This window comes from Procambarus clarkii, chromosome 12, assembly GCF_040958095.1.
Source record: "Procambarus clarkii isolate CNS0578487 chromosome 12, FALCON_Pclarkii_2.0, whole genome shotgun sequence".
Classification (NCBI taxonomy): domain Eukaryota; kingdom Metazoa; phylum Arthropoda; class Malacostraca; order Decapoda; family Cambaridae; genus Procambarus; species Procambarus clarkii.
This window is the reverse complement of record NC_091161.1, coordinates 41,611,567-41,628,225: the sequence shown is the minus strand read 5'-3', so window position 1 is coordinate 41,628,225 and position 16,659 is coordinate 41,611,567. Positions and strand designations below refer to the sequence as shown.

At 40.9% G+C, this 16,659-nt stretch overlaps 1 protein-coding gene across 1 annotated transcript in view; it reads left to right on the top strand.

Moving 5' to 3' along the window:
• The window catches only part of LOC138363910 (ankyrin repeat and KH domain-containing protein 1-like), a 177,212-nt gene extending 161,621 nt beyond the window's left edge, over positions 1-15,591 (top strand). The window contains exon 4 of the mRNA XM_069323371.1: positions 14,646-15,591. Within this exon, the coding sequence (XP_069179472.1) occupies positions 14,646-14,738 (93 nt within the window). The 3' untranslated portion in view covers positions 14,739-15,591. The remainder of the gene's footprint in view (positions 1-14,645) is intronic.
• Positions 15,592-16,659: the final 1,068 nt, after the last annotated feature.

Below are 16,659 nucleotides of genomic sequence, written 5' to 3'. Positions count from 1 at the left end.
TAGTTATGCCAGCTACTGGAAGGTAGTTGTGCTTTCTGGGTTCGAGTCCCACTGGTGGGTGTTGTCCAAAGATTGTTTATCTTCACTTGTGGTTTATGCAAGTATAGGCTTATAAGCTGGACACGAGTTCTCTCACATTGACAGTGGCTTGACGAAAATTGCAGACTGACCCCTCACTCATCTGGTGCCTTCGGGAGGTAGAGATGTTTGAGATATATATATCTCGAACTATCTACTTCTTTTGTAAGGTCTGATGGCGTAGTGGGTTAAAGCATACTAGTTATGCCAGCTACTGGAAGGTAGTTGTGCTTTCTGGGTTCGAGTCCCACTGGTGGGTGTTGTCCAAAGATTGTTTATCTTCACTTGTGGTTTATGCAAGTATAGGCTTATAAGCTGGACACGAGTTCTCTCACATTGACAGTGGCTTGACGAAAATTGCAGACTGACCCCTCACTCATCTGGTGCCTTCGGGAGGTAGAGATGTTTGAGATATATATATCTCGAACTATCTACTTCTTTTGTAAGGTCTGATGGCGTAGTGGGTTAAAGCATACTAGTTATGCCAGCTACTGGAAGGTAGTTGTGCTTTCTGGGTTCGAGTCCCACTGGTGGGTGTTGTCCAAAGATTGTTTATCTTCACTTGTGGTTTATGCAAGTATAGGCTTATAAGCTGGACACGAGTTCTCTCACATTGACAGTGGCTTGACGAAAATTGCAGACTGACCCCTCACTCATCTGGTGCCTTCGGGAGGTAGAGATGTTTGAGATATATATATCTCGAACTATCTACTTCTTTTGTAAGGTCTGATGGCGTAGTGGGTTAAAGCATACTAGTTATGCCAGCTACTGGAAGGTAGTTGTGCTTTCTGGGTTCGAGTCCCACTGGTGGGTGTTGTCCAAAGATTGTTTATCTTCACTTGTGGTTTATGCAAGTATAGGCTTATAAGCTGGACACGAGTTCTCTCACATTGACAGTGGCTTGACGAAAATTGCAGACTGACCCCTCACTCATCTGGTGCCTTCGGGAGGTAGAGATGTTTGAGATATATATATCTCGAACTATCTACTTCTTTTGTAAGGTCTGATGGCGTAGTGGGTTAAAGCATACTAGTTATGCCAGCTACTGGAAGGTAGTTGTGCTTTCTGGGTTCGAGTCCCACTGGTGGGTGTTGTCCAAAGATTGTTTATCTTCACTTGTGGTTTATGCAAGTATAGGCTTATAAGCTGGACACGAGTTCTCTCACATTGACAGTGGCTTGACGAAAATTGCAGACTGACCCCTCACTCATCTGGTGCCTTCGGGAGGTAGAGATGTTTGAGATATATATATCTCGAACTATCTACTTCTTTTGTAAGGTCTGATGGCGTAGTGGGTTAAAGCATACTAGTTATGCCAGCTACTGGAAGGTAGTTGTGCTTTCTGGGTTCGAGTCCCACTGGTGGGTGTTGTCCAAAGATTGTTTATCTTCACTTGTGGTTTATGCAAGTATAGGCTTATAAGCTGGACACGAGTTCTCTCACATTGACAGTGGCTTGACGAAAATTGCAGACTGACCCCTCACTCATCTGGTGCCTTCGGGAGGTAGAGATGTTTGAGATATATATATCTCGAACTATCTACTTCTTTTGTAAGGTCTGATGGCGTAGTGGGTTAAAGCATACTAGTTATGCCAGCTACTGGAAGGTAGTTGTGCTTTCTGGGTTCGAGTCCCACTGGTGGGTGTTGTCCAAAGATTGTTTATCTTCACTTGTGGTTTATGCAAGTATAGGCTTATAAGCTGGACACGAGTTCTCTCACATTGACAGTGGCTTGACGAAAATTGCAGACTGACCCCTCACTCATCTGGTGCCTTCGGGAGGTAGAGATGTTTGAGATATATATATCTCGAACTATCTACTTCTTTTGTAAGGTCTGATGGCGTAGTGGGTTAAAGCATACTAGTTATGCCAGCTACTGGAAGGTAGTTGTGCTTTCTGGGTTCGAGTCCCACTGGTGGGTGTTGTCCAAAGATTGTTTATCTTCACTTGTGGTTTATGCAAGTATAGGCTTATAAGCTGGACACGAGTTCTCTCACATTGACAGTGGCTTGACGAAAATTGCAGACTGACCCCTCACTCATCTGGTGCCTTCGGGAGGTAGAGATGTTTGAGATATATATATCTCGAACTATCTACTTCTTTTGTAAGGTCTGATGGCGTAGTGGGTTAAAGCATACTAGTTATGCCAGCTACTGGAAGGTAGTTGTGCTTTCTGGGTTCGAGTCCCACTGGTGGGTGTTGTCCAAAGATTGTTTATCTTCACTTGTGGTTTATGCAAGTATAGGCTTATAAGCTGGACACGAGTTCTCTCACATTGACAGTGGCTTGACGAAAATTGCAGACTGACCCCTCACTCATCTGGTGCCTTCGGGAGGTAGAGATGTTTGAGATATATATATCTCGAACTATCTACTTCTTTTGTAAGGTCTGATGGCGTAGTGGGTTAAAGCATACTAGTTATGCCAGCTACTGGAAGGTAGTTGTGCTTTCTGGGTTCGAGTCCCACTGGTGGGTGTTGTCCAAAGATTGTTTATCTTCACTTGTGGTTTATGCAAGTATAGGCTTATAAGCTGGACACGAGTTCTCTCACATTGACAGTGGCTTGACGAAAATTGCAGACTGACCCCTCACTCATCTGGTGCCTTCGGGAGGTAGAGATGTTTGAGATATATATATCTCGAACTATCTACTTCTTTTGTAAGGTCTGATGGCGTAGTGGGTTAAAGCATACTAGTTATGCCAGCTACTGGAAGGTAGTTGTGCTTTCTGGGTTCGAGTCCCACTGGTGGGTGTTGTCCAAAGATTGTTTATCTTCACTTGTGGTTTATGCAAGTATAGGCTTATAAGCTGGACACGAGTTCTCTCACATTGACAGTGGCTTGACGAAAATTGCAGACTGACCCCTCACTCATCTGGTGCCTTCGGGAGGTAGAGATGTTTGAGATATATATATCTCGAACTATCTACTTCTTTTGTAAGGTCTGATGGCGTAGTGGGTTAAAGCATACTAGTTATGCCAGCTACTGGAAGGTAGTTGTGCTTTCTGGGTTCGAGTCCCACTGGTGGGTGTTGTCCAAAGATTGTTTATCTTCACTTGTGGTTTATGCAAGTATAGGCTTATAAGCTGGACACGAGTTCTCTCACATTGACAGTGGCTTGACGAAAATTGCAGACTGACCCCTCACTCATCTGGTGCCTTCGGGAGGTAGAGATGTTTGAGATATATATATCTCGAACTATCTACTTCTTTTGTAAGGTCTGATGGCGTAGTGGGTTAAAGCATACTAGTTATGCCAGCTACTGGAAGGTAGTTGTGCTTTCTGGGTTCGAGTCCCACTGGTGGGTGTTGTCCAAAGATTGTTTATCTTCACTTGTGGTTTATGCAAGTATAGGCTTATAAGCTGGACACGAGTTCTCTCACATTGACAGTGGCTTGACGAAAATTGCAGACTGACCCCTCACTCATCTGGTGCCTTCGGGAGGTAGAGATGTTTGAGATATATATATCTCGAACTATCTACTTCTTTTGTAAGGTCTGATGGCGTAGTGGGTTAAAGCATACTAGTTATGCCAGCTACTGGAAGGTAGTTGTGCTTTCTGGGTTCGAGTCCCACTGGTGGGTGTTGTCCAAAGATTGTTTATCTTCACTTGTGGTTTATGCAAGTATAGGCTTATAAGCTGGACACGAGTTCTCTCACATTGACAGTGGCTTGACGAAAATTGCAGACTGACCCCTCACTCATCTGGTGCCTTCGGGAGGTAGAGATGTTTGAGATATATATATCTCGAACTATCTACTTCTTTTGTAAGGTCTGATGGCGTAGTGGGTTAAAGCATACTAGTTATGCCAGCTACTGGAAGGTAGTTGTGCTTTCTGGGTTCGAGTCCCACTGGTGGGTGTTGTCCAAAGATTGTTTATCTTCACTTGTGGTTTATGCAAGTATAGGCTTATAAGCTGGACACGAGTTCTCTCACATTGACAGTGGCTTGACGAAAATTGCAGACTGACCCCTCACTCATCTGGTGCCTTCGGGAGGTAGAGATGTTTGAGATATATATATCTCGAACTATCTACTTCTTTTGTAAGGTCTGATGGCGTAGTGGGTTAAAGCATACTAGTTATGCCAGCTACTGGAAGGTAGTTGTGCTTTCTGGGTTCGAGTCCCACTGGTGGGTGTTGTCCAAAGATTGTTTATCTTCACTTGTGGTTTATGCAAGTATAGGCTTATAAGCTGGACACGAGTTCTCTCACATTGACAGTGGCTTGACGAAAATTGCAGACTGACCCCTCACTCATCTGGTGCCTTCGGGAGGTAGAGATGTTTGAGATATATATATCTCGAACTATCTACTTCTTTTGTAAGGTCTGATGGCGTAGTGGGTTAAAGCATACTAGTTATGCCAGCTACTGGAAGGTAGTTGTGCTTTCTGGGTTCGAGTCCCACTGGTAGGTGTTGTCCAAAGATTGTTTATCTTCACTTGTGGTTTATGCAAGTATAGGCTTATATATATATATATATATATGTGTCGTACCTAGTAGCCAGAACGCACTTCTCAGCCTACTATGCAAGGCCCGATTTGCCTAATAAGCCAGGTTTTCATGAATTAATTGTTTTTCGACTACCTAACCTACCTAACCTAACCTAACCTAACGTTTTCGGCTACCTAACCTAACCTATAGAGATAGGTTAGGTTAGGTTAGGTAGGGTTGGTTAGGTTCGGTCATATATCTACGTTAATTTTAACTCCAATAAAAACAAATTGACCTCATACATAATGAAATGGGTAGCTTTATCATTTCATAAGAAAAAAATTAGAGAAAATATATTGATTCAGGAAAACTTGGCTTATTAGGCAAATTGGGCCTTGCATAGTAGGCTGAGAAGTGCGTTCTGGCTATTAGGTACGACATATATATATATATATATATATATATATATATATATATATATATATATATATATATATATATATATATATATATATATATATATATATATATATATATATATATATATATATATATATATATATATATATATATATATATATATATATATATCCGTCAATAAAGCAATTAGGGATTTTCCTAGGGCTGACAACCTAGTCCGCCTCCCCAAACACACCAAACATCGCCGAGGCAGACCAAGTACGACAATCAGCGACAACAGAAAATTAGGTACCCAAGTCAGCAAGAAAATTGAAGAGGGCAATACAGTCGGGGCACTCAGGTTGATCACAAGTGAGGACAAAATTTTGCGCAGGGATGAAACCACAGCCCAAGCACTGAGAGAAAAACACCCCCTCAGGGCCGTAGGTGAACCTCCCCCACAGGTCAGGCTCGCCCCTAACCAGGAACCTCTCGTCCTCCGGGAGTCAGAGGTTTATAAAGCTATCGTTTCATTTCCCCCGGGCTCCTCAGGAGGCTACACAGGGGTAAGACCTCAACATGTGAAGGAAATGGTGAACCCTGTTCTTGGCCCAGCTGCAGAAGCGCTCCTGACAGAAATCACAACGTTTGTCAACAACTGCCTCGCCGAGTTAATCCCTGATGAAATCAAACCATTCTTCTTTGGTGCATCCCTATGTGCCCTGAAAAAGAAGGGGGGAGGGATCAGACCCATTGCCGTTGGTAATACCCTTCGCCGCCTAGTTGCAAGGGCTGCTGTCAGAAGTATCCGAATGGAAGCAGCCACCATGCTGCAACCCAACCAGCTGGGGTTTGGAGTCCCCCAAGGCTGTGAAGCAGCGGCTCATGCTGCACGAGCCTACATTAGCTCTCTTACTGAAGACCAGGCAGTAGTAAAATTAGATTTTAAAAACGCTTTCAACACGGTCAAAAGGGAAGCAATCCTCACTGCAGTCCAGGAACATTGCCCAAGCATTCTCCCGTTTGAGTCAGCAGGCTACAGCAAAGACTCAACCCTCCTGTTTGGCAAACATGAAGTCACCTCAGCAGAGGGAATTCAACAGGGTGACCCACTTGCACCGTTCCTCTTTTGCATAGCGGTTCGAGAAATTACAACCAGACTGTCCAGCGAGCTCAACATCTGGTTCCTGGATGATGGCACTCTGGCAGGCACACAAGATTCCCTGCTAGAAGACCTACAGCTGGTGAAGACACGGGGGGAGTCCATGGGTCTCGTTCTTAACCCCTCCAAGTGCGAAATTATTGCATCCAGTGAAGTAATCATTAGAGCAGTGAAATCAGTTCTACCAGAAGCCTCAGTCGTTAAACCTACCGACAGCACACTACTCGGAGCACCTCTGGGCCACAATGCTATTGCTGCGGTCCTTGACGAAAAGTTTAGAGACCTAAAGAGGATGGAAGAGAGAATTGGGGATTTGGACTCCCACGATGCCCTCTACCTTCTCACAAAGTGCTTAACCTTGCCCAGGCTAACATACTTCTTAAGGTGTGCACCAACTTTTGGCAACCCACTTCTAAATCAATATGATGAGCTCCTCAGGTCAATATTCAGGAAGGCGCTCAACCTAGATTTAGATGACAGTCAGTGGGACCAAGCAACACTACCAGTGAGATTTGGAGGGATAGGCATACGAAAGGCAACTGAGGTAGCACTTCCAGCATTCTTATCCTCATGTACAGCAGCCAACGAATTGGTAGGGCAGATCCTACCAGAGCGTATGAGAGAGACAGCGGGAACTCATGATCAAACGTTCATCGAAGCAGCCAGACAATGGGACACAATTGCACACCCTCAACCCCGACCACAAGTCCCAAAAGACCACAAGCAGGCCCACTGGGATAGCCCCATAATGGAAAAGACTGTCACAGCAATGATTGACAACGCTGATGCTGAAAACAAAGCCCGCCTCCTAGCGGTAACAGCACCCCACGCCGGGGATTTCTTATTTGCTGTGCCCAATGCAGCCCTGGGAACTCGCCTCAGTCATGACGCTCTCCGCATTGGAGTTGCCCTTCGCCTTGCCGCCCCCATCCTCACCGAACATAGGTGCATCTGCGGAACTGCGATGGCAGACCAATATGGTCGTCATGGTCTGGTATGTCGTAAATCACAGGGTAAAATTGCAAGACATGAAGAAGTCAACGACATCATCAAGAGGAGCCTCGCCACAGCCAGCTGCCCGGCACAAAGAGAACCACACTTATCCAGACCTAACGACCCTCAGAAGCGCCCTGATGGGGTCACCTTGCTACCTTGGAAGGATGGTAAGCAAGTGGTATGGGACTACACGTGCGCTGCCACACTGGCCAGTACCTACCTCCACTACAGCACACGTGAAAGCGGTGGTGCTGCTTCTTTCAGGGAATCGCAGAAAATTATTAAATATAGAGGTTTAGCACACTGCTACAGCTTTGTTCCAATCGGCTCGGAGACCCTCGGTTCGTGGGGAAAATGTGCATTGAAGTTCCTGAAGGAATTGGGGGACAAATTGATCAGCGCTACAAAAGACCAGAGAGCAAAAAGATTCTTGTTCCAGCGCCTCAGTGTTGCGATTCAGAGGGGAAATGCCTGTTGCGTCTTGGGCACTAGTCCAACTTCAGAGGAATTCGAAGAAGTGTTTGACTTGCAACAATGATCGAACCCGTCTGTGACATTCATCAATGTTTCCTATTGTTGTGTTTTTCAAGAGATCCACAACCTTTAAGCACCTTTTTGCATTATTATTTTTGTATCAACCCATGTATATCTTGTAACCATCAAATGCATAATAAAGCACAAAAAATAAAAAAGGAAGGGGGTGGTAGGAGAAAAGCACACAGAAACTGTATTGGAGGGGATCTAAACATTCCCTCTAATGCGTTATGCGTGGTTTCCTCCGAGGCTATGGGTCCCCCTTCTTCCAGCTAGAGGTGGTACTCCCTTCCATATTTTATATATATATATATATATATATTTTATTAAATATGACCGAAAAAGTAAGATTAATAATTCTAACACGAATTTTCTCAATCTTTCGTACATTATGCTTCACTGTTGGAGGTAAATCAAAAATCACTTCTCCAAAATTCATTTTTATTTCTAGTCTGACGCGACACGGGCGCGTTTCGTAAAACTTATTACATTTTCAAAGACTTCACAAATACACAACTGATTAGAACTTGCATTTCCCTGATTTTATATCTACATTTGAGTGAGGTGGGAAGGGTGATGTGGCATTACATTTGAGTGAGGTGGGAAGGATGATGTGGCATTAGAGGATATTAATAGGGTATTAAAAGTATCAACACAAGACAGAACACGAAACAATGGATATTGAATAGAAGTGTTTGTAGAAAGCCTATTGGTCCATATTTCTTGATGCTTCTATATTGGAGCGGAGTCTTGAGGTGGGTAGAATATAGTTGTGCAATAATTGGCTGTTGATTGCTGGTGTTGACTTCTTGATGTGTAGTGCCTCGCAAACGTCAAGCCGCCTGCTATCGCTGTATCTATCGATGATTTCTGTGTTGTTTACTAGGATTTCTCTGGCGATGGTTTGGTTATGGGAAGAGATTATATGTTCCTTAATGGAGCCCTGTTGTTTATGCATCGTTAAACGCCTAGAAAGAGATGTTGTTGTCTTGCCTATATACTGGGTTTTTTGGAGCTTACAGTCCCCAAGTGGGCATTTGAAGGCATAGACGACGTTGGTCTCTTTTAAAGCGTTCTGCTTTGTGTCTGGAGAGTTTCTCATGAGTAGGCTGGCCGTTTTTCTGGTTTTATAGTAAATCATCAGTTGTATCCTCTGATTTTTGTCTGTAGGGATAACGTTTCTATTAACAATATCTTTCAGGACCCTTTCCTCTGTTTTATGAGCTGTGGAAAAGAAGTTCCTGTAAAATAGTCTAATAGGGGGTATAGGTGTTGTGTTAGTTGTCTCTTCGGAGGTTGCATGGCGTTTCACTTTCCTTCTTATGATGTCTTCGATGAAACCATTGGAGAAGCCGTTATTGACTAGGACCTGCCTTACCCTACAGAGTTCTTCGTCGACTTGCTTCCATTCTGAGCTGTGGCTGAGAGCACGGTCGACGTATGCGTTAACAACACTCCTCTTGTACCTGTCGGGGCAGTCGCTGTTGGCATTTAGGCACATTCCTATGTTTGTTTCCTTAGTGTAGACTGCAGTGTGGAAACCTCCGCCCTTTTCCATGACTGTTACATCTAGAAAAGGCAGCTTCCCATCCTTTTCAGTCTCGTAAGTGAAACGCAGCACGGAACTCTGCTCAAATGCCTCCTTCAGCTCCTGCAGATGTCTGACATCAGGTACCTGTGTAAAAATGTCGTCAACATACCTGCAGTATATGGCCGGTTTCAAGTTCATATCGACTAAGACTTTTTGCTCGATGGTACCCATGTAGAAGTTTGCAAACAGGACACCTAGGGGAGAAGCCATGGCGACCCCATCTACTTGCTTATACATGTGCCCATCCGGGCTCAAGAAGGGTGCCTCTTTAGTACAAGCTTGGAGTAGTTTCCTTACAATATTCTCTGGTATGTCAAGAGGAGTACAGGCTGGATCAAGATACACTCTGTCGGCTATCTTCCCGATTGTCTCGTCCACAGGTACGTTGGTGAACAGTGATTCTACGTCCAACGAGGCTATTATCCCTGTGGATAAGGAACTCCATTAAGGAGTTAAGGAGTTAGGAAAACTCCATTATCCCTCCATTAAGGAACATATAATCTCTTCCCACAACCAAACCATCGCCAGAGAAATCCTAGTAAACAACACAGAAATCATCGATAGATACAGCGATAGCAGACGGCTTGACGTTTGCGAGGCAATGCACATTAAAAATTCAACACCAGCAATCAACAGCCAATTATTGCACAACTATATTCTACCCACCTCAAGACTCCGCTCCAATATAGAAGCATCAAGAAATATGGACCAATAGGCTTTCTACAATCACTTCTATTCAATACCCATTGTTTCGTGTTCTGTCTTGTGTTGATGAATTTAATACCCTATTAAATACCACCTCACCCCATCCACCTCACTCAAATGTAGATATAAACAAATCGGAGATGTGTAAGTTCTATTCAGTTGTGTATGTGTAAACTAAAGTCTTTAAAAAAGTAATAAGTTTTACGAAACGCGCTCAAGTGTCGCGTCAGACTAGAAATAAAAATTGAATTTTGGAGAATTGATTTTTGAATTACCACCAACAGTGAAAAGAAATGTACGAAAGATTGAGAAAATTCGTGTTAGAATTATTAATCTTACTTTTTCGGTCATATTTAATAATATATATATATATATATATATATATATATATATATATATATATATATATATATATATATATATATATATATATATATATATATATATATATATATATATATATATATTTAATTAATCTTTGTGTTTAGATAGGAGATGCCTTGTATGGGCCAATAAGCCTTCTGCAGCCCCTATGTTTCTCCCTTATGTATCCCCCCATGTTTTCACCTTCATTGTATTATTACCTGACCTAATGCGGGTATAAAATCAACTAGTATTGTAAGATCTGTTCACTTGAGAATGAACCATGGAGGTTCGAAACGTCGTGCAAATTATACAAATAAGTGTAATACACTCTATAGTAAATCACTTCTTTTCTTCACCTTAAAAGTACGAAAATGAGTTTTGGAGAACTCCTATTTCAATTAAGCCCTGATGCTAAGAAAATAGTTAGAGGGATAGAAGCACTAAACCAGAAAATAATAAATACAGAATATGCGGTCATATTCAATGAAATATATATATATATATATATATATATATATATATGTATATATATATATATATATATATATATATATATATATATATATATATATATATATATATATATATATATATATATATATATTATTATATATATATATTATTATATTTTGGTAGCAATCTTTCCTGTAGACATATATTATTAAATATGACCGAAAAAGATAAAACCTACTATAAAACCAAGAAAACGGCCAACCTACTCATGAGAAACTCTCCAGACACAAAGCAGAACGCTTTAAAAGAGACCAACATCGTCTATGCCTTCAAATGCCCACTTGGGGACTGTAAGCCTCAAAGGATTCAGTATATAGGCACGACAACAACATCTCTTTCCATACGATTAACGATGCATAAGTAACAGGGCTCCATTAAGGAACATATAATCTCTTCCCACAACCAGACCATAACCAGAGAAGTCTTAACAAAAAACACGGAAATCATCGATAGATACAGCGATAGCAGGCGGCTTGATATCTGTGAGGAACTACACATTAAAAAGTCGACACCAGCAATCAACAGCCAATTAATGCACAACTATATTCTACTCACTTCAAGACTCCGCACCAATATAGAAGCACCAAGAAATATGTGCCAATAGGCCCTTTGCAGTTACTTCCATTCTTCCCTTTAACTTACAAAATATTATATCTATTGTTTCGTGTTCTGTTTTGTGTTGAAAGTTTGTTTTCACCTCATATAAAACTGTTGTAACATATCACCTCACCCAAATGCAGATATAAAATCGAAGCTGTTTAAACTCTGTTCAGTTATAGTTGTGTGTGTGTAAACTAAAGTCTTTGAAAATGTAATAAGTTTTACGAAACGCGTTCAAGTGTCGCGTCAGACTAGAAATAACAATGAATTTTGGAGAATTGATTTTTCAGTTACCATCAACAGTGAAAAGAAATATAAGAAAGATAGAGAAAATTCGTGTTAGAATTATTAATCTTACTTTTTCGGTCATATTTAATAATATATGTCTACAGGAAAGACTGCTACCAAAATATACTAATATTAAAGCGCACGACCCAGCAGCATGGAATCAAGCCTTCACGATAAAATATCGCCAAGATCTGATTCGTAATCAGATACATAAGGCAGAAAATGAAATCAAAGAAAACAAAACGCAACTACTTCATGCTACAAACCAATGGAGAAACAGCAACATTGACGAAAGTCTCCGTACTCGCATCGAGCAACACCTCGACATCCTCACAGATCGACATCACCTCAGCACCGAAACCAGGATAATCAAGAAACTAACAACGTTATATGGAGGACCTATGGCAATTCCACGACCAAGAGATGGCTTCCTGAACCTTGCAGGAATCAACCTCACTGAGGACCAAGTCACTCTCCTAAATCTGGGTATAAACTATCACGTTATGTCCAGACCAAGTGAGATGGCCCGGAAAGTGGAGTTGGAGATCCTGTTGGACGACATATTCGACCTTGAGACACAAAAGAAGGTCACCACCAAAGACACCTTACAAGAAGAACTTATTGCGGAAGGAGGAAAGAATCGAGGCAATTACAGAAGCACAATACTGTCCCCCGAGCTCAAAGCGGCAGCTAAGAGCCTTCGTGAGAACAAGGAGATAGTCGTCAGAAGAGGTGACAAGTCGCCAATATACGTCATTCCTAAAAAAGACGAATATTTGGCGAAAATGAACCTCATTCTCTCTGACCAATCTAAATTCCAAAGGGTAACGAAGGACACTACAGCCGAATTGAAGGCGAAAGTCAACAAATTGATCGAATCTGTGAACGCCAAGAAATCCGGACTCCACCTGCCAAAGACTATTGGGAAATATAAGCCTGGATACGAGTATGGAAATGTCAAGACACATAAGCCTGGAAACCCACTTCGGCCAATCATTAGCCAGATACCCACACCCACGTACAGACTGGCGAAGCGACTCAACGGCTTGCTGACTTATAATGTCCCTTGCACCTTCAGCCTGATGTCTCCAAAGGAATTTGTTGACTTACTGCGGGGAACACGGGCCACAGGGATAAGAGCCTCGTTGGACGTAGAATCACTGTTTACCAACGTACCTGTGGATGAAACAATCTGGATGATAGGGGACAGAGTGTATCGTGATCCGGCCTGTACTCCTCTTAACATACTAGAAAACATTCTAAGGAAACGAGTGGTTAAGGTGCCCTGTACACCAGTTGCATAGTGTTCCAGGCAGTATAGGCTTGAGTCACTTTTGGGGTGTGATTTTTCGGTTATACATATATATATATATATATATATATATATATATATATATATATATATATATATATATATATATATATATATATATATATATATATATATATATATATATATATATATATATATATATATATATATATATATATATATATATATATATATAAATATATATAAATATATATATATAAATATATATATAAATATATATATATATATATATATATATATATATATATATATATATATATATATATATATATATATATATATATATATATATATATTGTATATATATATATATATATATATATATATATATATATATATATATATATATATATATATATATATACATTGTTGTGTTTTTCAAGAGATCCATAACCTTTAATCACCTTTTTGCATTATTATTTTTTGTATTATATATATTATATATATATATATATATATATATATATATATATATATATATATATATATATATATATATATATATATATATATATATATATATATATATATATATATATGTCGTGCCTAGTAGCCAGAACGCACTTCTCAGCCTACTATGCAAGGCCCAATTTGTGTAATAAGCTAAGTTTTCACGAATTAATTGTTTTTCGACAACCTAACCTACCTAACCTAACCTAACCTAACCTACCTAACCTAACCTAACCTAACTTTTTCGGTTATCTAACCTAACCTAACCAATAACGATTGGTTAGGTTAGGTTAGGTAGGGTTGGTTAGGTTCGGTCATATATCTACGTTAATTTTAACTCCAATAAAAAAAATTGACCTCATACATAATGAAATGGGTAGCTTTATCATTTCATAAGAAAAAAAATAGAGAAAATATATTAATTCAGGAAAACTTTGCTTATTAGGCAAATCGGGCCTTGCATAGTAGGCCGAGAAGTGCGTTCTGGCTACTAGGTACGACATATATATATATATATACATATGTCGTACCTAGTAGCCAGAACTCATTTCTCAGCCTACTATTCAAGGCCCGATTTGCCTAGTAAGCCAAGTTTTCCTGAATTAATATATTTACTATAATTTTTTTCTTATGAAATGATAAAGCAACCCTTTTCTCTATGTATGGGGTCAATTTTATTTTATTGGAGTTAAAATTAACGTATATATATGACCGAACCTAACCAACCCTACCTAACCTAACCTAACCTATATTTATAGGTAAGGTTAGGTTAGGTAGCCAAAAAAAGCTAGGTTAGATTAGGTTAGGTAGGTTAGGTAGACCAAAAAACATTAATTCATGAAAACTTGGCTTATTAGGCAAATCGGGCCTTGAATAGTAGGCTGAGAAGTGCGTTCTGGCTATTAGGTACGACACATATATATATATATATATATATATATATATATATATATATATATATATATATATATATATATATATATATATATATATATATATATATATATATATATATATATATATATAAGCGGCCAAGTCACGTAAATACAGAGACCTTGAGCACCACTACAATTTTGTCCCCATTGCCTCAGAGACACTCGGTGCCTGGGGTAAAAGTGCTGCTAGCTTTTTGAAGGAGTTGGGGTCTATGTTAATTGAAACAACTAGAGACCCTAGAGCTGCCAGTTTTCTTTTTCAGCGCCTTAGTGTGGCAATCCAGAGAGGAAATGCTCACTGCATCCACGGTTCCTGCCCGCCATCTGAGGAGCTGGAAGAGATGTTCAACTTGTGACAAGCAGCCTTGTACCCTGCATGTAATCAATATTGTAACTTTTTTTGTGTAATGACATTTTCAAATAAACCTCGGTAGCCTCGAGCCACCTGCCACTGCCCTCACAGTACTACGTGACATCACCACCTTACTCATCGCCAGTGCCAGCAAGTGTGTGTGCGTGTGTTTGTTGACATACAATGCGCCCTCCTGCGAGTACGCTGTGTCAAGTACGGTTTGTGGGAAAGCCTGTCGTCAATGGTCTCACGTTAGAACGAGGAAACCAGCTATCAGGCCACCTACGAGTTCTTGCATAAATGTGCCTGAGTGAGTGAGTGAATAAGAGAGGTACCCCACCTGTAAGTACAAGATCTTGTCATTGTTTTATTGTGTCTGTCTGTGTTGATCTGAGAGATCAACCACAGTTCTCACCTACTCATACCTGTCACAGGTTATAGGTGAAGGCACCCGACGGTGTATGCGTGTTTATCTGTGTGGTATCACGGCATTACACTCGTCTGTGAATGTGAGCTTCACATACACCACACATTTAGTATTGTGTGATATTATTATTGTGCATGTTATTGCCTGTCCCATTGACAGTGCCATTGTGTTCATTGCATATCATCATTACCCGAGTATCCAGTTGGAACTCTTGTGATCCCTTTGCATACCGGCAGTTAGGTTGCTGTGTTAATGATTGGCTGTCAACTGTGTTAAGTTAGGTGTTTCGCCACGAGTGGATCCGAGACCATTAGCCAGACGTCAAGAGTCTTGCTAATGCAACCATAGCCTTTCTGACACCAATCTAAAGTAAATCAAGCACTCTTTGTATTAGTAGTTAAGTTAGTAAATAAACTACTGTTAAGATTTATGCGGTGTTTCCGTTGAACCACTTCTGAATACTGCAAATCAATTACTCAAGCCTTCAGCTCCAGGTGTCTTCAACACCGCGTTGCCTATATTCACTAAACTATAAATGTGATGAGGACCCTAGGAGTCCCTTAAAGTGTTAAATCATTGAGGAGATTCCAACGATCAACGTGGACCAGGACCATGTGAGGCTAGTCTAAGAAGAGACCCTCAAGGACTCTATCTGGACCTGGCTCCCGGGCCCTGTACGGTTGCTCTCGTATTTTCTCTGCTGATTCCGACAGCTTCGTGAAGCGTCTGCCACATGTACATTGGCGACGTATGCATTGCAGTTAGGAAAGCAAAAGAGAAAACCCCCACAGTCTACAACATATATATTTCTTAGACACACACATCAACAGGAAGACACATCTAACAACACATCTAACTCCCAGGTACTTATTTACTGTTAGATGAACAGTGCATCAGGGTGAAAGAAATTCTGTCCATTTGTTTCCGCCTGTTCCGGGAATCGAACCCAGGTCCTTATGACTACGACCCCCCCGAGCACTGTCCACTCAGCTGCGATGCGAGACTGTGTACTATTATAGTTTGAGTGTTTGTTGGTGTTGTCGTCGTTGATCCTTCTCTACGGACAACCCAACCCACAACTCGGTAGAGTGCTAATACCTCACTAGGAGATCACCCTTGGCGTTTCTGGCTCTTGGAGAGGAGCTCAACGTCACACCTTTAGGGGATGCGGCTCCAACACTTAGCCTCGTTGTCACGTGCACACACCCACTCGAGCCGCTGTGACTCCCCACTCTCTCCTTATGAGATATGATCTCCTCAATCCCCTATGACTTACTAGTATTACCTTCTGCCTTGTCCACAGCAGTGGTTCTTGGTTCTTTCTCTCTCTCTCTCCTTCTTTGCTACCTCCTGGGAAACCTCACTAGGGCAAGGGCAAACACCAGCAAATTGGGATACATTTACTGGACAAAGCACATACACGATACATACACACATATAATAATAATGAATCCTATACTCTATAATATTACAATCAGGTTGCTCTCCAACACCATCA